Here is a 21,019-nt window from a genome sequence, read left to right as displayed (position 1 = left end):
TCCCAAGAGTTGAAGTAGGAGTCTCAAAACAATCAATAGAGACTAGTCAGTGACTTAGGAGGCCTCTCTAATACTGGGGGACTGAGCCCCTTGGTGAGTTAATTGAAGGGAGAGACTGATATGGCTCTTTCGAACCTAGTGGAGGTGAAGGTGACAAATCTATGTTTGTTGATGGTTTAAATTTACAATAAAGACAATTTCTAGTTGCTACTCATGAACACATTTGTAATCAGCAGGCATCCAAATGATAGCACGTTGAAGCACATGGCGTGGTGAAGTTCAGTGAGTCTGGGTTTTAAGGATGTTGTTGAATGACTGGAGATCCAGTCCAAGCGTTCTGCTGATTTCTGATTTCACAGATCTAACTGTTGTTCTTTCTGTCTTTATCTCCTTTACTCTGTCCCTCAAACTCTTGTGTTTTATCCTTGTTTTAAAGTATTACATAATTTGAATTAAGGGATTATGTTTGAGGGAAAGAAATTGTATTATGGCAGTTTTATGCCAGATGGAAGGATAGAACTGATTCAGCAAATATATGTGTGCATAGACAGACATCAAGCATGTTAGTTAGATCAGCCTAGTGTATGGTGTTAGACACTAATTTTTTTTCAGACTTTCCCAGCCAGAAGTGAGTGATCTGGGGGCGCTGGCTATTCCAGCTGCAAAGAGGGCTAAGGGAATCAGTATTTCAGGTTCACTTCCAGTCCATTTTCCACGGCTGCCGAGTACTTGTTGAAAAGCTTGAAAGTATTGATTAACTTACCAGATTGAGACTAGCAGATCAGTGTTAACCAGTAGTGCTGATGTTTCAGATATAGTTTTAGGAAAATAGCTTCTTATCTCCCTCTACTTGGAGCATCTTCCATTTTTGAAATCTTTTTTAAAAAATTAGGTCAGTGAGGACCCCACAAGGGAGAAGAGGAAATCGTTCATATTTTAATTGTCAGAAAACATGATGGAAAGAAAAGGAGTACAGCAAAGCAGGTTTTAAGAAAAAAAATTTTAACCATGCATTGAAACACTTTGTTTTTCATGCTGCTTTATTTACTGACTTGGATAGATGAGGGATATTTGAAAAGTGAGTTTATTTAGAAGTGTTTAAAAGTAGCTGATTTTCTTATTTAGCATTGACTTAGGGGCTAGGAGGCCAGTTTGTGTGTCGTTTAATAACTCCATGGTTTTATGATCATTTTATTGTTTAATTGACTCCTGGATTTCTGGTTTCCTCAGGTGATGGGATGGGGGTCAGAGTAGATGCTTATATGGCTTATTCTCTCCTAAGTGATTATAAAACAGTGCATATCTATATGAAGTGCTTTGCAGATGGGGAAGACCCCCAACTTTCACATGAATTGGAGAGATGGGAATAATGCCTGTGGTAGGACAAGTTGGTCATGACTGGACTCATAGGAGAACGAACCAGTGAAGTAAATGGAAGCAGGTTATTAAATGGGAGGTCCAGGGAATGAGAGAAGTGATGAAAATGGGCAACTGAGAAGGTTATTGCAGTTTGAAAAAAAATATTTCAGGCTGGTACAACAAGTAGGACTGATATATATTTAGGGTTAGCAATATACTGGTTATTTATTGAGAATATGCTTATTGAGTCCATACTTACTATGTCCTTAATAAATACATTTTAAATGAATGAACGAATACACTCATTTGATTTAATGAGTCCTAGAATGACACACTAAACTGAAATCATGGAAGAATTTAGATTAATTCAGGTGTTGTAGATTCAACAGGTTAATATCCTTTCTATTTTCCTTTTGGGTAATGCTTCTGTTTGGTTATCTGTTCTGCTCTTCAAACTGTATGTGTTTCGAGAGAAACAGTAATGATTTTTTAAAGAGCAGTGCTATATGTGACAGTGAATGCTAAACCCAGGGTTTGACAGTTTATTATTATATCACTAGTTAGTGGAAGCTCTTAAAAGGTTAAAGATGTATTTACTACCCAAGCACCATTTTAACTACAGCAGTGGAAGTTTTAGAAATCACTGATGCTGCTAGCGCCTTAGTAAATTTTCTCTTGTTTGTTGTTGTTTACCTGGATCACCCACGCAGGTACTTTTCCCCCCGCTTTCCCACACCGTATTTTTGGGAAAGAAGTCACTGTGCAGCTCACCCTTAAGTAGTGGGGAATTATGCTTCCCTACCTTTAGGCAGAGTATCTGCATAAACTTTTTGGAATTCTGCATGGGAGATTTGTCTCTTCTGCCTCATTTATTAGTTTATCCAATTATTTATATCAGTATGGACTCATGGACATTTATTTTGTATTTTGGGTTATAATCCAATACTACTTTATTTTGTTGCTCCAATTGTTCCAGCTTTTGCCATTGGGAGCTCTTTTGGTTGACTCCTGTGCCCCTTTGATATACCTCCAGCAGTGTGGGTTTGCTTTCTGTTTTTGTTTTTTTGTGCACTTCCTTATTTTCTGGCACTATGAGGTGCTCTAGGCTTATCTTGTATATTTCCTGCCCCAGCCCTGGAATCAGCCCTTTCTCCAAGCAGCCCTGGTTCTTTTTATTGCAGAATGATGCTAGAAACCAAGATTTGTGTGTTAGGTATGTTTGTTGCTACCGGGTTGTTGTTTTTTTAGGTCGTCTCATCTGACAAAGCAAAGAAGTAAATGTGCATATACTAACCCTTGTATGAATATATCTATGGTATATGCATACCTATAAATATTTCTTTATGTAACCATCTGTGTCTATATTAAGCTAAACATGAGTTCGTACTCATGTCTCCAGCTCTAATCCATTGCCCCATGGATCATTCTAGCCTCTTCCCCTTGCTTATCTGTAAATTTCCATTCCAGTAGTGAGTCTCTTGGTTCCTACCATCCGCTGTCCGTTTACTTAGTTGTTCAGTTCCAGTATACCTGTATATCAGTATCAGAATTGTTAACCTGTAGTTCTCATGGTAAACAACTTTATCAGGTAGAATACAATGCTTATGTGCAGATTTCCTTTTGCCTTCATTCTTATAGACCCCCGGAGTTTCTTAGGTCAGCACATTTCCCCTCCCCAGCCTCTTTCAGTAAGATGTTTTCATGTGTATACAGGTAGATTCTCTTGTCACCATCTGCATTCCTTCTTGGGATCCCTTACCCTCCTAATTTTCTTTCACTTTGCACATATTAAAGCTCACTCTTTGTGTTGTAAAATTCTATGAGTTTTGACAAGTGCATAATGTCATGTATGCACTACTACAGTATTATACAGAACAGTTTCATCCTATAAGTCCCTTGTGCTTCATCTATTCATCCTCCCCCCGAACCCCCAAATTCTTGGCAACCACTGATCTTTTTACTGTCTCAGTAGCTTTGCCTTTTATAGAATGTAACTGGAGTCATAGTCTCTGTAGCACTTTCACACTGATTTCATTCACTTAGCAATACGTATTGAAGGTTTCTCCATTTTGTGTGTGAGTTTGGCTTGGCAGCTTATGCCTCTACCAAAGTGTCTGTACCATTTTACATTTCCATCATCAGTGAATGAGAATTCCTGTTGTTCTGCATCCTCATCAACATTTGATATACAGGTTATTGGATTTCAGCCATTCTAATAGTTGTATAGTACTCTCATTGGTTTTTTTTTTTTTTGTAAATTTATTTATTTATGTATTTATTTTTGGCTGTGTTGGGTCTTCGTTGCCGCACGCGGGCTTTCTCTGGTTGTGGCAGGCGGGGGCTACTCTTTGTTGTGGTGCGTGGGCTTCTCATTGCGGTGGCTTCTCTTGTTGCGGAGCACAGGCTCTAGACGTGCGGGCTTCAGTAGTTGTGGCACACGGGCTCAGTAGTTGTGGCGCACGGGCTTAGTTGCTCCGCGGCATGTGGGAATCTTCCCGGACCAGGGCTCGAACCTGTGTCCCCTTCATTGGCCGGTGGATTCTTAACCACTGTGCCACCAGGGAAGCCCTCTCATTGTTTTTTAAATTTCAGTTTCCTAACAACAAATGATGTTGGGCACCTTTATTTATTTATTTTTTTGAGCATCTTATATGCTTATTTGCCATCTGCACATCTTCTTTGGTAAAGCATCTCCTTAGATATTTTGGTTTTTAATTGAGTTGTTTGTCTTCTCATTGTTGAAATTTAAGAGTGTATATTTTTGAATACCAGTTCCTTATGAGATATGTTTTGCAAGATTTTCTCCAGTCAGTGGCTTGACTTTTTATTCTCATAACAGTGCATTTCACAGAATCGAGGTTCTTAATTTTAATGATGTCCAGCTTGTCAGTTGTTTCTTTCATGGATTGTCCTTTTTGGTGTTGTATCTTAAAATTCATTGCCAAACCCCAGGTCACCTAGATCTTTGCCTGTTTATCACCTAGAAGTTTTATAGTTTTGCATTTTACATAGTCTGTGATCCATTTTTAGTTAATTTTTTTGAAAGAGGTAAGGTCTGTGACTAGATATTGCTGTTTTTGTATTTGGATGTCCAGTTGTTACAGCACCATTTGTTGTATAGACTGTCCTTTCTCTCTTGGATTATCTTTGCTTCTTTGTCAAAGGCCAGTTGACTGTATTTATGTGGGTTTATTTCTGGGTTCTATTTTCTGTTCTGCTGTTTCATTTGTTCGTTCACCAATATCACACTATCTCGATTATTGTAGCTTTATAGTAAGTCTGGATATCAAGTGGTGTCAGTCCTTCAATTTTGTTCTTCAGTATTCTGTTGGTATTCTGGCTCTTTTTCCTTTCCATGTAAACATTAGAATTAATTTGTCAATATTCACAAAATAAGTGGCTGGGATTTTGATTGAGATTGAATTAAATCTGGAGACCTACTTGGGAAGAGTGGACGTCTCAATCGAAATGAACATATAATATTTTCCATTTGTTTACATTTTGATTCCATTTGTCATAGTTTTGTAGGTTTTTTTGGCGTATGGATTCTGTATGTATTCATATTTTCTTAGATTTATACTTAGGTGTATAATTTTTTTGGTGGTTTTGTAAATAGTATTGTGTTTTTAATTTCAAATTCCAGTCATTGCTAGTATATAGGGAAGCAATTGACTTGTATATCAACCTTGTACCCTATAACCTTCTTGTAATTGCTTATTAGTTTCAATTTTTGTTGTTGATTCTTTGGAATTCTCTGCATAGCATGTCATGTCATTTGTGAACAAAGACAATTTTATTTTTTTCCTTCCCAATCTGTATGTATTACTTCCTTTTCAGTAACTAGGATTTGCAGTATGATATTGAATAGGAGTGATGAGAGGATATCATTGCCTTGTTCCCAATTTTAGGGGGCGATTGTCCAGTTTCTTACCATTGAGTCTGATGTCAGTTGTAGATTTTTTTTGTATATGTTCTTTATGAAGTTGATGAAGTTTCCCTCTATTCCTAGTTTGCTGAGAGCTTTTAGTCATGAATGGGTGTTGGATTTTGTCAGATGTGTTTTCTCTGTCAATTGATATGATCATACGATTTTTCTTTTAGCCTCTTTTCATGGTTAGATGACATTAATTGCTTTTCTTTTTTTAATCACTTCTCTAATGTTGAACTAGCCTTGCATACCTGGAGTTAATCCTGCTTTGTCCTGGTGTATAATTCTTTTCATACATTGTTGGATTTGATTTCATAGTATCTTGGTGAGGATTTTTGCATCTATGTTCATGAGAGATTGTTCTGTAGATTTCCTGTCTTCTAATGCCTTTTTCTGGTTTTAGTATTAGCAGACCTGCTTTTTCATTTTCCTTTATTTCCTTCTAGCTTTTTTTCCCATACACACTCTCTGTGACTTTAAGTGTGTGAACATGATACACAAGTTTTGTTGTATTTGTTCACTTAAATTGTTCATCTCTAACATTCATTCAGTCTCTAGCAAAGCATTTTTTTATGGTGCTTCATAATTTTCATTAATAACAGTTTCATTTAAATTCATGTTGAACTTTAAAATGAGAAATATCATTCAACTAACTATTTACAGAAAATGGTTACACTCTGAAATCTCTAGATACCTGTAGCAAAAATTTGTGGGATTTTCTTCTGTGGGATTATAGGTATATTAAAATAATGATAAGGAAATAACTTTTACTTTCCTTTGGCTGATAGAGAGAAATGTCATAGCACTTACTTACACAGGAACTCTTACCTAGAAAAAATTATGAGCTCATATGCCTTATGAGTGCAGGGGTGGCCACAGATCAGGCCTGGCTGGCAGCGTAGGGATAGTTCTCCTGTTCGCACTCAACCCTTGCCTTTATGTTCCCCATCTTTGTATCATTTACCATTTCTTTCCCAACTTTGGTGTGGAACAGAAGAATAGAGTTTAACAGTGCTTACTTATCCTGTAGATTTTATATTTCCTACGGCAAATTTTAAAACAAGTTGAAAAACATCTTAAGTTGGTTTTTCTCTATTCTTTTGTTGCTTCAGCGTTTCTACACCTAAAAAGTTTTGCAGGGTATGACTCTTCTGAGAGCCGGAAGATGATGGCAACAAAGAGGAAACTTTAGGACTTACTAACCTGAGTAAAATACAAGTAAAAGAGGTTAATTATTAAGATTTTTAATATAAAGAGAAAAATGACAAGCTGTTCATGTTTGTGTGTCTACCTTTTCTCAGGCAGAGAATCCCCCTTATGGACCAGATTGTGGTTATGGTTCCTTTCACCAGCAGTATTGGCTTGATGGAAAGATCATTGCTGTGGGGGTGATTGACGTCCTTCCATACTGTGTCTCGTCTGTATATTTGTACTATGATCCTGATTATTCGTTTCTGTCTTTGGGTGTCTACTCTGCACTCCGGTAAGATTGCTTTTGACAATTGTAATGGTCATATACAACTTCAAATAATTCTTCATTTGATTATATTTTATTATAAACAGTAGAAATCCCATTGGATAGTACATAATAATTTGTTGCTCTAGTAGTCTCTTATATACTGATATTTAGAAATATCACTTTTAGAACTGAGGCCACAGAGTCTGATGGTAATTCCCTAGCTTCTTAAGGTATCCATCTGGTCTAATGTATGAGAAGTCACTGTGATACTTTTGTTGTTTAGTTTATGCATTTATTTAAGCTCCCCTGTCAGAGCCACATAATGTTTTTTTAAAATGTTACATTATTTATATATTTTCTCTTGTCATTACTATTGTATATATATATTTTATAATTAATTAAAGGTTACGTGAATCTGGTGTAAACGAATTAAAGCAATGGCAGTCTGTTGGAAGAAATATACAGTTATATAAAGTATGTAGAACAGGACCAGAGAGTCCCTGACTGTCCACTTGACTCTATGACCTCATTGAAAGATGATTTCCTTTTTATGTCCATGGCTGCAAATATATGCAACACAGCACAGATATTTTTAGGTGCATTATCCTAATAATGAAAACAGTGGGGTCTTGTTTCATGAAAATATTTGTTTTTATTTTTATTGCTGCTTGTCTGCATATACATGTGGTAGAGGAGGAAGGAGTGTTGAGAATTATTTTTATGTTGTTTGGGAGCTTGAGTCTCTTTTTTCTCCCTCTTTATCACTTTTTTCTCTTTGCTTTTCCCATTCTTTGTCTCTGATGGTCACGTTTTTCACATCTTGATAAAATACACTTTGAGATTATTTTATTTACTGTGTGTGTGCTTTTCTCTGAATTATAAAAGTAGGAGAGTTGATTTTTTTTTAAATCACTAGTTGATTAAAAAAAAAATATGGTCCATAATTGATATTTTTGTGTTTTTCAGTGGCACACAATATTGATATTTTCAACATGACCTATCTTAACACCAAGTTACATAGCAAATTAAAAAATATACAATGTTTACGACTGATCCTTATAATAATCTTTTATTTTTCTTATGTATTTAATTACATTTTGTATAAACTAATTAAAAAACATCCATGATCCTTTGTAGTATCTTTTAACTCTTTGTGAAATTAGAACCGATAATTTAAAGCATTCACATTTTGTAACTTCAGAAGCGTGTATTTCAGAAAAGATACTTTTTCTTTGTATCAGAATCAGTCAGTACTTTGAAATTATTACCATTTTCTTCTTTTATTTATGTATCTCTCACTTTACAATGTGTAGGCATGGATTTGTCTAGATTTCTCAGATAAATGTTAAGAATGATATTTATTCTTAGATAATAAATCCCAGCCTCTGTATGAAATATTTCATTTCTCAATAAACAAAGAGATATAGAAATCCCACTGCATTTGAGATAGCAAATAATTCCCAACAAAATTTGTTCCCAGCAATGTTTGTTGCTTGGTATATCTCTTGAAAGTTCTGGAGCTGGAGGGCTTTGAGGAGGTAGTAGAGGAGCCTGAGAGCACAAAAGTTGGGGTCAGTGGAGAGTGAGGAGATTGCCACTGCATCTCTTTCCGTGCTCTTGAGAATCTGAATTGCTGAGTTTATAGAAGAGGAAAGACAGCCAGGAGACTGACATTATGAAGCAAAATTGGGGAGAGTAGGTTACAAGTTGCCAGTTCCATTACTGATTTTAATGTACTTCAGTGAAGCCTGTTAAATTTTTCCTCCGTTTCTTCAGTTTCTTAAGCAATCGTACAATCAATAAAGAGTTTTTATATTTTAATCTGTAATCAAGATTACAGATTACTAGATTTTTATGTAATCTAGTCTACAGATTTTAAAAACGTTTGAATTGGGGAGCATGAGCATGGAATTTATTTCCTTTCTTTTTTTTTGTTTTTTTAGCAAGATGAATTTTAGAAATGTAATTAATTTGCTTAACAGATGTTTATTTGAGCACAGTCTGTGTGTCCTGGAACTATTTGTAGATGTGCATAAGACAAGGTTTCCAGCTTTGTCAAAGCAGACAGTAAATTAGAAAACTGACAACACAATTTTAGAGACTCTGTTGTGCTGTGACAAAAATGAAATTATGGTAGTAGGCATGAGGCCCTTTTTATATAGGGTGGTTAGGAAAGACCTCTCTGAAAAGCCAAGAAAGAAGAATAGGAGCCAGCTATGTAAGAATCTGAGGATAGATATCCAGGTCAAAGGTAGCAAGTCCAAGTGCCCTGAGGTCGTTGGAATGAAGAGAAGGAAGGCCTTATGGGCTAGGAAATGGGGTAGGACCTAGGCAGTGCTGTGCAAGGATGGCAGCAAGGCAGGTGATGTTGATGAGGGGACAGATGGAGAAGGGCTTATAGGTAATGGTAAGGAGATTGGATTTTATCTAAGTGTGATACCAACCCAGTGTGAGGGTGAAGGGTTTGGAGAGGTTACCTCACCTGATTAATATCATAAAAGACTACTTAGACTGCTCTGTGAGGTTATGGAGGGGCCAGAGGGGAAACTGGAAATCTACTTGGGAGGCTGTTAGAGTCGTCTAAGGGAGGCCTAATGGTGGCTTGGACCAAAATACCTGAGGTGGAGGTGGTGAGAAATGGTCAGATTCACGGTATATTTTGGAGATAGCGCCAACTGGACTTGTTGATGGGTTGGACACAGGGGTGAGAGGGAGAGAACAATTAAGTATGGATCATAGGCTTGGGGCTTGGAGTGGTGCTGGTGGTGGAGTGGTGCTGCAGTTAGCTGAGATGAGTAGGAGGGCCGGTGGGTATTGCCGTCCTCATCAGAGCTGGGTGGTCCTGCATTGCTTGCTGTATCATTGCGTTCTTCCTCAGTGTGAACCTTAAGAGTGGGTTAGTTCTGAGAATAATAGGATCTATTCTGTTTTAGCCTAATAATGTTCAGTCTGTTTGGATTTAGAAATACTTTTGTTGTAAAGATGAATTTTTAGGGTAACGACCCTTCAGTGCTTTAAATTTGAACTTGCAAAATGCACAGACTGTTCCCTTAAAAAATAAATCTCTCCTTGGATTTCAAGCATCCATTGCTACTAAAAACAAAGAAAAAGAAAAGGAAATTAAAACCTTCAAGAAACAAACATAAAAACAAAACAGTTTTTCTCATACTTTAGAAATGTACCGAAGCTTTGCTTAAAGCTCTCGAACACAAGCGGTCATTCAGTTGGACAAGTAGGATGAAATTCTGTGCCCAGATTGATCCGGATACAAATTAAAACCATGTCGAGCATAGGCATTGCTGACAGCTTCTTTTTTCAGTTAATCCTTGCCTGTGCCAACAAATAGAGAAAAGGCGGTGAGATAGCATGGTTCTTCCCCCCCTCTTTACTTTTAGAGAAAATGAATATTAAAGTAGCATTTGGACATAGAGAGTAATATGTCATATATAGTTGAAAGTGTTTGCATGTAAGTGGTCATAGTAGTAATTCTTCCTGAAATTTGTTGGTTTTTGAGCTTCCTGAAATTTGTTGTCCTGTTTTTAACCTGATAAATCCAGTCTTTGAGAACTCCAGGTGATAATGAATAATAAGGAATTGTATTAAATAGATCTTTGTACTTCTATGCTCTTTGACTTTGAGATGCACTGCTATGCCCAATAAAGAGTGGAACCAGAACTTTGGTGCATTTGCTAAAATAATATACTTTTCTTTGGTGTCTCTATAGTAAAAGTCATCTGAAAGTGTTTTTAAAATGGTTTTTCTTTCAACACTTGGATTTTTATTTTGATAGCTTAATGTCACATTTTATCAAATATGTGTTACCAAATTGTACAGTACTTTGAATTTTGGAACTAAATTTAACTGTACCTTGATCTTTATTCTTCTTTTGGCAGAGAAATTGCTTTTACTAGGCAGCTTCATGAGAAAACACCTCAACTCAGCTATTACTATATGGGTTTCTACATTCATTCATGTCCCAAGATGAAATATAAGGTAAAGTTGATTTTCACACATGTTTGCTATAGAGTCAAGTTATGAAAATTAGTGCTTTTGTAGTTTCTAATCACATTAGTTTAACATGCTTGTACATTTTTATGTAAATCATGAATTATTTTTAAATGTGTCTTAAACTTTTCATAGAATCTAGCTTCTTCATTGCCTAAAACAGTGCCTGACAAAATAGGCACTTAATATTTGTTTAATATAGGTTAATCTGTAGGAATTCACTGAATATATCCCACCTATTCTAGAACTTCAGTAGGGCCCTGTGTACTTGGGATAGTACAGTAGTACCCATTAAGAAATCTACCTTCTTGAGGTGCATCGTCACCCTCTCCCCCCTCCATTCCTTCTCCCTCCATTCAGTTGTAGCTTTGTTTCCTTTGGACACAGTCACACTCCAGAAAAACTGGAGCTCGGTGTAAGTAGTAAGATATTTTCCATAGCACAATATTTGCAAATGTTTGTACGGTTTTCATTATGGGAAAATGAATCTTTAATATGATTTTTGTCTCAGAGCACAGAATTTGGAATTCTGAAAGGGTTTGAACGGGTTAATTAAGGAAATCTGTTTGCTGCCGCAGAAATGAAGCTTTCTGTGATGAGAACTACAGTCTCCACTGTTCTTACTTTGTAATTCATTGTATTATTTTCAGATTTAAGTATATTTCAGAATTTCCCTTTTAACAAAAGGTCTTACCATTTATGACTCTCTTTATTTTTATTTTATTGTATTTTTTATTATTGAAGCATAATTGACCTGCAACACTGTGTTGGTTTTGGGTGTACAATATGGTGATTCAACATTTCTGTACATTACAAAATGATCACAGCAAGAAGTCTAGTAATTATGTGTCACCATATAAAGCTATTACAATATTATTATTATTTTAATTTCCAGGCCTAACTTTATTATATTTTTTAAAATTTTAATTTATTTTAATTTATTTATTATTTATTTTTAAATTTTTTTTTTCTTTCGTGCTGCGCGGGCCTCTCACTGCTGTGGCCTCTCCCGTTGCGGAGCACAGGCTCTGGACGCACAGGCTCAGCAGCCGTGGCTCACGGGCCCAGCCGCTCCGCGGCACGTGGGATCTTCCCGGACCGGGGCACGAACCCGTGTCCCCTGCATCGGCAGGTGGACTCTCAACCACTGCGCCACCAGGGAAGCCCTAATTCTTTTTTATGGCTGAGAAATATTCCTGTGTGTGTGTGTGTGTGTGTGTGTGTGTGTGTATACACACACACATACATACACACCTGTCTTCTTTATCCATTCATCTATTGATGGGCACTTAGGTTGCTTTCATATCTTGGCTATTGTACATAATGCTGCAGTGAGCACAGCGGGTGCGTGTCTCTTTTTGAATTGATGTTTTTCTTTGGAAAAATACTTAGAAGTGGAATTGCTAGATTGTATGGTGTTTCTATTTTCAGTTTTTTGAGGAACCTCCATAGTGTTTTCCATAGCGGCTGTACCAATTTACATTTCCACCAGTAGTGCATGAGGGTTCCCTTTTCTCTGCATCCTTGTCAGCACTTGTTATTTGTTGTCTTTTTGATAATAGCCATTCTGACAGGTGTGAGGTGATATCTCCTTGTAATTTTGATTTACATTTCCCCGATGATTAGTGATGTTGAGCATCTTTTCATATGCCTGTTAACCATCTGTATGTCTTCTTTGGAAAAATGTCTGTTCAGGTCCTCTGCCCATTTTTTAATTGGGTTGTTTGTGTTTTTTTGATGTTAAATTTTATGACTCTCTTTAATGAAACTCTTTGATGTTTTCCAAGTATTAGTAGCTCACTGTAAAAGCTCTGGAAAGTATAGAGCAGTATAAAGGAACAGACTACATACATCCTGCCTACCATAATAACAGTAACCAAATACCTCTGATCTACTCAGAGCACTGCTTTAAGCTCTGAAGATGTGAAAAGATTTAAACATGAACCACCTTCTTAAAACTTGGAACATAGGTGAAGATTGGGGGTGTTTTACGTAAAATCAGGTCAATACGGTGGTCTGGTAAGTGGCCTAGGAGGCAGTGGGGTTGCTGCATAGGGTATGGAAGAGGAAAGGGTTTAATTAAAAGGGAAGAGAGGCCTCAAAAAAGAGCAGGTATGACAGGGAAGCACATTTCATGGAGAAGGAGCGTTTAAATAAAAATGAATAGGTGACAGTGCCATGCATATTCATATAAAAAAGGAGGAGGAGGGCAGTCACCCTTCAGTTAGTCGGTCTTCTTTGTAGCTGTAGCCGTGTTATGTGTTTTGTGGCCCTATCTGCTGTTTACAAGGTGCATAACAATGTAAATATAATAAATATTATTCACTTTATATATAAAGTATATTAATGGTGTTTCAAGGGATAACTTAGAAGCAAAATAAGATCATAAACTGGTAATCTTAATTTGTGGTTCTTTGTAGTGCTGTTAGCATGGTGAGAGACCCAAATGTTACGTTATTAGAAATAGTACCTAGTAATGTTTGCTGGCAGTTCCCAGTGTTTTAATATTCTTTGTAGGCTAAAGTTCTTTGTAAATACAGGCACACCTCAGAGATATTGCGGGGTTAGTTCCAGACCACCACAATAAAGCGAATATTGCAATAAAGCAAGTCACATGAATTTTTTGATTTCCCAGTACACATAAAAGTTATATTTACACTGTACTGTAGTCTGTTAAGCATGCAATAGCATTATGTCTAAAAATACAGTGTACGTACCTTAATTAAAAAATATTTTATTGCTAAAAAATTCTAACCATCATCTGAGCCTTCATCGAGTTATAATCTTTTCACTGGTGGAAACAGGGAAATGTGGCACAGAGACACAAAGTGAGCAAATGCTGTTGGAAAAACAGTGCTGATGGACTTGCTTTTGACTCAGGGCTGCCACAGTCATTTGATTATAAAAAATGCAATAAAGCAAAGTACAATAAAACGGGGTGTGCCTGTGCTACTCAAAATGATACTTCTTATTAAACAATTTTTAATTACTCATACTAACGAGTAAAGAATATGAAGAATATTGGAAGTATTTTAGGAGTAACTTATGTTTTCAGGAATCCCACGTTCTCATTTCCAAATCCCCAAAATTTAATATCTGTTGGGAATTTGGAAACACTATTAAAACCTGTAAAACTAGGTTGCAGCCCAGAGTGGAAAAGGTAGGTGGAGGGGAATACTCACTAACCATTTAAACAAAACTTTAAAATTTTCCCAATATATTATATCATATTCACATTATATCTTCTTGGGAAAGACAGTTCTGAAAATCTGTACTATATTTCGTGACTTTGTAAATATTCGTGAGATAAGAATGATAAAATATTTGAATATTAAGTTAATTTTGTAAAGCCAGCATTTTCCTGGCATGGTGGTTTGAATACTTTTGGATCTTCAAGAACATGTTGTTCTTAATTTTTGTATTGTTAGTTTAAGAAAATTGTTTTCATTGCATCATGGTTGAAGATACGTCATTTTAGGTCACTGAAGAGTAAAGATATTCTCATTTCAATTAAGGATATTTTGTTGTGAGCAAATGAGAACGCTCAGTTTTGGGGGAATAAAACAACTGCTTTTCAACATGGGAATTTTCAACTGGAAAATGTGCCGTTTGAAATTATAAGATGGATATTGGTCCAAGTGTGAATGTTTCTCATTTCAAGTTGAAGGGCTAGAGCTAGAGACCAATAAAAGATAGCTCACAGAAAGTGAATTGTACACTATTAAAATTTTTCTCATTTTCAAGATTGAATGGGTAAATTTAGCATATAAGTACAATAAGAGCTAAAATTATATCTTCTTTCTTAGTGCATAACTGCTTCAAGCGTTAGTAATGATATATTTTTGCCATATTGTAAAATATACAATGGAAAAATCTACAAAGTATATTTTTATCTGATATTAAAGAAAGAAGGAATATATTTTAAAATAGGAATATTTTTTATAACTAAGAAAGAACAGTCTCTTGGGTACCTGGTATGCACTAGACACTGGGAATACAGTTGTAAGCAGTATAGATATGGGCTCTGCCCTAATGGAGGTTACATCTGAGGGGGTACATAATTGTAATCCAGTGCATAAAGTGGCACCAAGTGACTGTACCTGTAACTATGACAATGTTTCATTTGGATTTTCTGGTGTAGATTTAGACATATTAAGTTACAGTCTTCACCATATTGTAAAGCTTTTTTAACATCTTTATTGGAGTATAATTGGTTTATAATGATGTGTTAGTTTCTGCTGTATAACAGAGTGAATCAGCTATACATATACATATATCCCCATATCTCCTCCCTCTTGCGTCTCTCTCCCACCCTCCCTATCCCACCCCTCTAGGTGGTCACAAAGCACCGAGCTGATCTCCCTGTGCTATGCGGCTGCTTCCCACTAGCTATCTAGTTTACATTTGGTAGTGTATATATGTCCATGCCTCTCTCTCACTTGTCCCAGATTACCCTTCCCCCTCCCCGTGTCCTCAAGTCCATTCTCTAGTAGGTCTGTGTCTTTATTCCCATCTTTCCCGTAGCTTCTTCGTGACCTTTTTTTTTTTTTTAGATTCCATATATATGTGTTAGCATACGGTATTTGTTTTTCGCTTTCTGACTTACTTCACTCTGTATGACAGACTCTAGGTCCATCCACCTCACTACAAATAACTCAATTTCATTTCTTTTTATGACTGAGCAATATTCCATTGTATATATGTGCCACATCTTCTTTCCATTCACCTGTCCATGGTCACTTAGGTTGCTTCCATGTCCTGGCTATTGTAAATAGAGCTGCAGTGAACATTGTGGTACGTGACTCTTCATAATGATCAAAGGATCAATCCAAGAAGAAGATAGCAATTGTGAATATTTATGCACCCAACATAGGAGCACCTCAATACATAAGGCAAATTTTAACAGCCGTAAAAGGGGAAATCGACAGTAACACAATCATAGTAGGGGACTTTAACACCCCACTTTCACCAATGGACAGATCATCCAAAATGAAAATAAATAAGGAAACACAGCTTCAAATGATACATTAAACAAGGTGGACTTAATTGATGTTTATAGGACATTCCATCCAAAAACAACAGAACACACTTTCTTCTCAAGTGCTCAAGGAACATTCTCCAGGATAGATCATATCCTGGGTCACAAATCAAGCCTTGGTAAATTTAAGAAAATTGAAATCATATCAAGTATCTTTTCCAACCGTAACGCTATGAGACTAGATACCAATTACAGGAAAAAAACTGTAAAAAAATACAAACAATACACTACTAAATAACCAAGAGATCACTGAAGAAATCAAAGAGGAAATCAAAAAATACCTAGAAACAAATAACAATGAAAACATGATGACCGAAAACCTGTGGGATGCAGCAAAAGCAGTTCTGAGAGGGAAGTTTATAGCAATACAATCCTACCTCAAGAAACAAGAAATATCTCAAATAAACAACCTAACCTTACACCTAAAGCAATTAGAGAAAGAAGAACCAATAAACCCCAAAGTTAGCAGAAGAAATCATAAACACCATATAATGCATTTATAATGTAGAGCAAATTAAAGTAATTAACAGGTTTGAAATATACAAACTCTTTTATTGAGTAGTGAACTGTCATGAAGACATGTTGAAATGAAGAGTCTATCTTTATGTGTAGGAAGGACCATCATTTGGTAGATGATTCCCAGAGCTTTCCATCATCAATTCCTCTTACCCTGTACCCTGTTTGTGTGTGCTGCTCTGTCCATCAGAGGTACATTCTGTTTCCCTCAACACGGATTGGACTGGCCTTGTGACTTGTGCTGACTAATAGGGTACTGTAAAAGTATGTCTGAGACTTCAGACAGGCCCAAGCCTTAAGAGGGCAGACAGCTTTTGCTTCCTTTGTCTTTGAAGCCAGTCATCATGTAAAAGGTGGACTACCCTCCTGGCATGAGAGGCCACTTGGGAGGCCTCAGGCCATCTTGGATGTTTCAGCCTCAGCCAAGCAGCAAGCTGAATGCAGCTGTATGATTGAGCCTAAGAGAGATGGGCAGAAGAACCACCTAGCTGAGCTGTAGCCAGCCCACAGAATCATGAGGAATAATTAATTGTTGTTTTTTTAAGCCTCTAAGTTTTCCGGTGGTTTGTTAACTCAGCAACAGATGACTGAAACACATGCTGTAGGATGGAAATCACTAGATACAGTTGTAACTTTCCACGTAGATGGAAATCATTCTGTGTTGAGCTGTGCAGACTCATTTCCTGAATTGAGCTGAACTGATCTGTGAAGTTGTTGACAGCTCAGTGTGAGAGAGTTTCGGCAAAGTTACTTAATTTGCCTGTGTGGTCATACCTAAAAATGTGCCCACTTGGCTTACGAGAATTCATCTTTATACAGCATTTTATTTAATACCCAGACTTGGGCCTACGAGGCATTTGTTAACATAATGACACATTTTGATTTTGCTTGTCTTGCTAATGTTGAGCACTGCAAAATGAAAATCACCATGTGGTCATTTTCGTAGTTTCTTTGATCACATGTGTTGCAGTAGAGCCTCCTAGCGGTTTGCTAGGTGATAGCAGTTATATTCTTGTGCATAATATTCCCTAAAATTCATTTTTACCGAATTATATTGGTTTTACTGTTCTTTGTGTGTGTGTGTTTTAAATAAAGGTTGATATGTATAAACAGTACAGTCAGCTAGGTTTTCTCTGTGGCCATAGTCTTAGATTAAAGCAAAGGGTAGTCACAGAGGAATTTAATGAGAGCTAGAAAACAGAGTCATTATGAAAAGAAGTCATCTTGATTTGTTGTGTTGTCGTTGCTCACTTTAACTGTTAACCATACTTGTGACCATTTTAATGGGACTTGGTACTGTTTGGCCTAAATCAGTACTGATTTGTGGACTCAGGAACTGGCTGAAATGAATGGAAATTATATTTTCAGCCTGGGAGAGTTTCTCTTTGGAGAAGCTCTCCTGCCGAAGCGGGAGCAGGTAGTATGGCTTTCTGGCTGACGTCCTCAGTGGATGCTTGTCCTCTTGGTCTGCTCCTCTCACAGTTCCAAGGTGGTTGCTGGCCTTCAGGCGTCACAAGCCATCAGCAGTAGCTAGAATCAGAAAAGTATAATATTGTCTCCTGTGTCTCTTTTTTAAAAAAATATTACTTTTAATTGTGATAAAATGTACATGACACAATTTATCTTAACCATTTTTAAGTGCACAGTTCAGAAGTGTTAGTTAAGTACATTCACGTTGCTGTGCAGCCATCACCACCGTCCATCTCCAGAGCTCCTTTCATCTTGCAAAACTGAAGCTCTGATCCCGTTAAGCAATAGTTCCCCATTCCCCTCTGCCCCCAGCCCCTGGCAGTCACCATTGTACTTTCTGTCTCTCTGAATTTGACTGCTCCAGGGACCTCATATAAGTGGAATGGTGCAGTGTCTTTCTTTTTGTGACTAACTTATTTCACTTAGCAGAACGTCCTCAAGGTTCATCAGTGTAGTAGCAGGTGTCAGAATTTCATTCCTTTTTAAGGCTGAATAATACTTGGTTGTGTGTATATGCCACGTTTTGTTTATGCATTCATCCATTGATGGACACTTGAGTTGCTTCCATCTTTTGGCTATTGTGACTAATGCTTCTGTGAATATGGCTGTACAAAGATCTGCTCAAGACTCTGCTTTCAGTTCTTTTGTGTATATACCCAGAAGTAGAATTGCTGGATCATACCGTAATATTTGTGTAATTTTTTGAGGAACCACCATACTGTTTTTCATAACAGCTGTACCATTACATTTGCCAAATCTTGTTATTTTCTGTTTTTTTGTTCATTTGTTTTGACAGTAGCTATCCTAATGTGTGTGAGGTGATTGCTGTCTTTTTTTTTGAGATCAAGAAAAACCTTACCAGGAAGCCTCCTAGCCTACTTCACTCATTTCATTGTCAGAGTTGTGCCTCTTTTCCGTGCCTGGGTCAGTGGCTGGCAAGGGGAATGGAGCTAGGGCAGCTGTGATTGGGGATGGGGTGGAGGCACTTCCAGAGCACATGCCACTGCAGAGGGCGAACACCTGGACAGGTCTGTTTTTTAAAATTCTGCTTAAAACCCAGTATTTTTAAAAACCGAGCTGTTGGTTTATATTTATTTATTTTATATATAGTTTATATACATGTTATGTATCAATAGTTTGTATATATATGTATCATTATTATATATACATAAAAAATTCAGCTATGGCTTTAAGTATATTTAGTTTTCTAAAGCTTTTTTAAAAATGAATTTTCCTGTGCTTTCAAAATGTTTAATATTCGCATGTAAAGCTTAGTTTATATCTGTATTTTGACACCTTCTCATACATTTCAAAACTGTTCAGTTTCCTTTCAAAGTGAAAATTGGAGTATATAGAAATGGGGTTAGGAATAATTTTAAAAATTTCTTCTTCGTGTTGTCTCTCAGACTGCTGCTGTAAGGCCATTCTGTGATCCGAAGGAGGTGTTTTGACTGAGCTCTTTATCCAGACTCGTATGCAGGCCAAAGTAAACAGTGATCCAGGCAGTCTGCTTTGGTATCATGACATGGCCAGACATCAGATAGCTGAAACATCAGAAAGGGTTTAGAAATGTCAGAAAAGGAACAAAAGGCTAATTCATCTGTGATTAATCATTCTTAAACTCAATGCCTCAGCTTGATTGTGGTCAAACCGCCCCTCTGGAATTCTGCAGGAGTTTCCCTAAAAGAAGGTAGTTGGCATTACTGTTACAAAAGCACCTCCCCCCCCAAAAAAATTGGGGTTTACAGAGCTGCATCTGCAAAATCCTGTGCTACTGAAATCCCCGGGCTCCCAAGCTTTTCAAAGTTTCCTGACTAGACAAATTAGCCAATGTTATTTTACTACAGTCTTGCAACCCAGGGTGATGCTTTTGGGTACCTGTGGTAGTGACTTTGCTACTGCTGGTTTGAAAGAGATACAGATAATCTCATCAGTTACCCACAGTACAGAACAAAACACTCGAGTTTTAAATTCAGCATCTATTTTTCTTGATGTTAAAATAAGTGACCAGTGAATTAGACATGGTCAGTAGAAAAAATTACCACAGAATAATTGTAGTAAGGGATTTTTGATGCCTCCTACAGGCAGTGGGAGGTAAAGGAATAACATGCTCATCACATATTCTTGTTCTTAAAATTGTCACATGTGGAATTTTGCCACATCAGAGTCAAAAGTGGGTCATGTGTTCTAAGCTTCTCATTACAGATGAGAAAATTAAAGCTCAATAGGTTCTTGCCCAGAGTTTGCATTAACTCACATTTTAATTTAAGCAACATGAAGGAGAGTCTGAAAGATTGAAATTCATATAAATGGCATTGTTTACCAGATTTATGATGAGGTATATATAACTTTTTATTTTGGAGAAACCTAAAATACTTGAACATTAAGTAAAAGTAAGTGTTTACTGGGGTATCAGAGCATATTTCATCAGTCCCTTATTTTTCCCATCCTTCTCCTCATGTATGTTTCCACAGTGAAATGGAAGGCTTTGGTATAGAACGTGATTCCTAACCTTTGAAAAACCTCAATCATCTTTGGAGCTTTTGAAAAATACTCAGATCCAAGCTCTGCCCTGACCTACTGAAGATGAGAGTTTGCTGTCCTCCTTTACACAGCCCCGTTCGCTGACTGCCAGACATTGTTTTATGTACCTTTGAACTGCCCTTCCTCCCCGCCTGAGCCTGAGTCCCTCCCACCTGAAAGGGATCTCGCTCATCCCTGCGTGTACATGTCCAGACCCAGCGTGTGCACCGCTCTTCAGTGCACCGTTCTCGGTGTCTCCCACTTCGGACCCCGCCCATTGCACTCCCCCTGTACGGAAGCTGGAGCTGGCCTCTCCAGTTCTGGGAACGCTGGTCCTTTCTAAGTGCTTCATCTGTAGCTCCCCTTGCTCTGCTGTTGTAGCTGTGCTGATCAGTCCGCGCTGATGGAAGGCCCACGCTGTACCAAACATCACGCTAGGTGCCGGGGCAGGAGGAAGATGGCCACACGTGGTCCCTGCTTGTCAGTTCCTTGAGCAACGGGCTCTTACCTGTCACTGTCCCCAGGGCCCGGCAAATTCATTGGCAAGTAGAAGGTGCTCAGTGAGTTTATTGATGCGCATGACATGTGGAAGGCAGGCATCCATCTTCGTGGTTAAAGCCGGGAAGTGGAGGAAAGTAAGTGAAAACTGTGCAGGGATCTGGCCTTCTGTGCAGGCCGCTCTCATTGAGACACTGGGCTTAGGGAAAAGTTAAGAGTCCCA

The 21,019-nt window shown here is 37.5% G+C and overlaps 1 protein-coding gene across 19 annotated transcripts in view; it reads left to right on the top strand.

The window, feature by feature from the left end:
• Positions 1-21,019, top strand: part of ATE1 (arginyltransferase 1) — a 156,595-nt gene that overhangs the window by 64,424 nt on the left and 71,152 nt on the right. For 18 of the 19 annotated variants that reach the window (XR_002643869.3, XM_089898262.1, XM_089898261.1 and 15 more), the window contains 2 exons: positions 6,589-6,770; positions 10,640-10,739. The exons of the other annotated variant lie outside the window; for it this stretch is intronic. Coding sequence is in view for 17 of the 18 variants with exons in the window: in XM_089898262.1 (XP_089754388.1) it covers positions 6,589-6,770; positions 10,640-10,739 (282 nt within the window). In the remaining variant the exon portion in view is untranslated. The remainder of the gene's footprint in view (positions 1-6,588; positions 6,771-10,639; positions 10,740-21,019) is intronic. 19 annotated transcript variants of the gene reach the window in all.

This window comes from Delphinapterus leucas, chromosome 16 (genome assembly GCF_059928025.1).
Source record: "Delphinapterus leucas isolate spDelLeu-1000000601 "Yukka" chromosome 16, BTC_Dleu_Yukka2, whole genome shotgun sequence".
Taxonomy (NCBI): domain Eukaryota; kingdom Metazoa; phylum Chordata; class Mammalia; order Artiodactyla; family Monodontidae; genus Delphinapterus; species Delphinapterus leucas.
The sequence above is the reverse complement of the archived record's forward strand: the minus strand, read 5'-3'. Positions and strand labels throughout refer to the sequence as shown.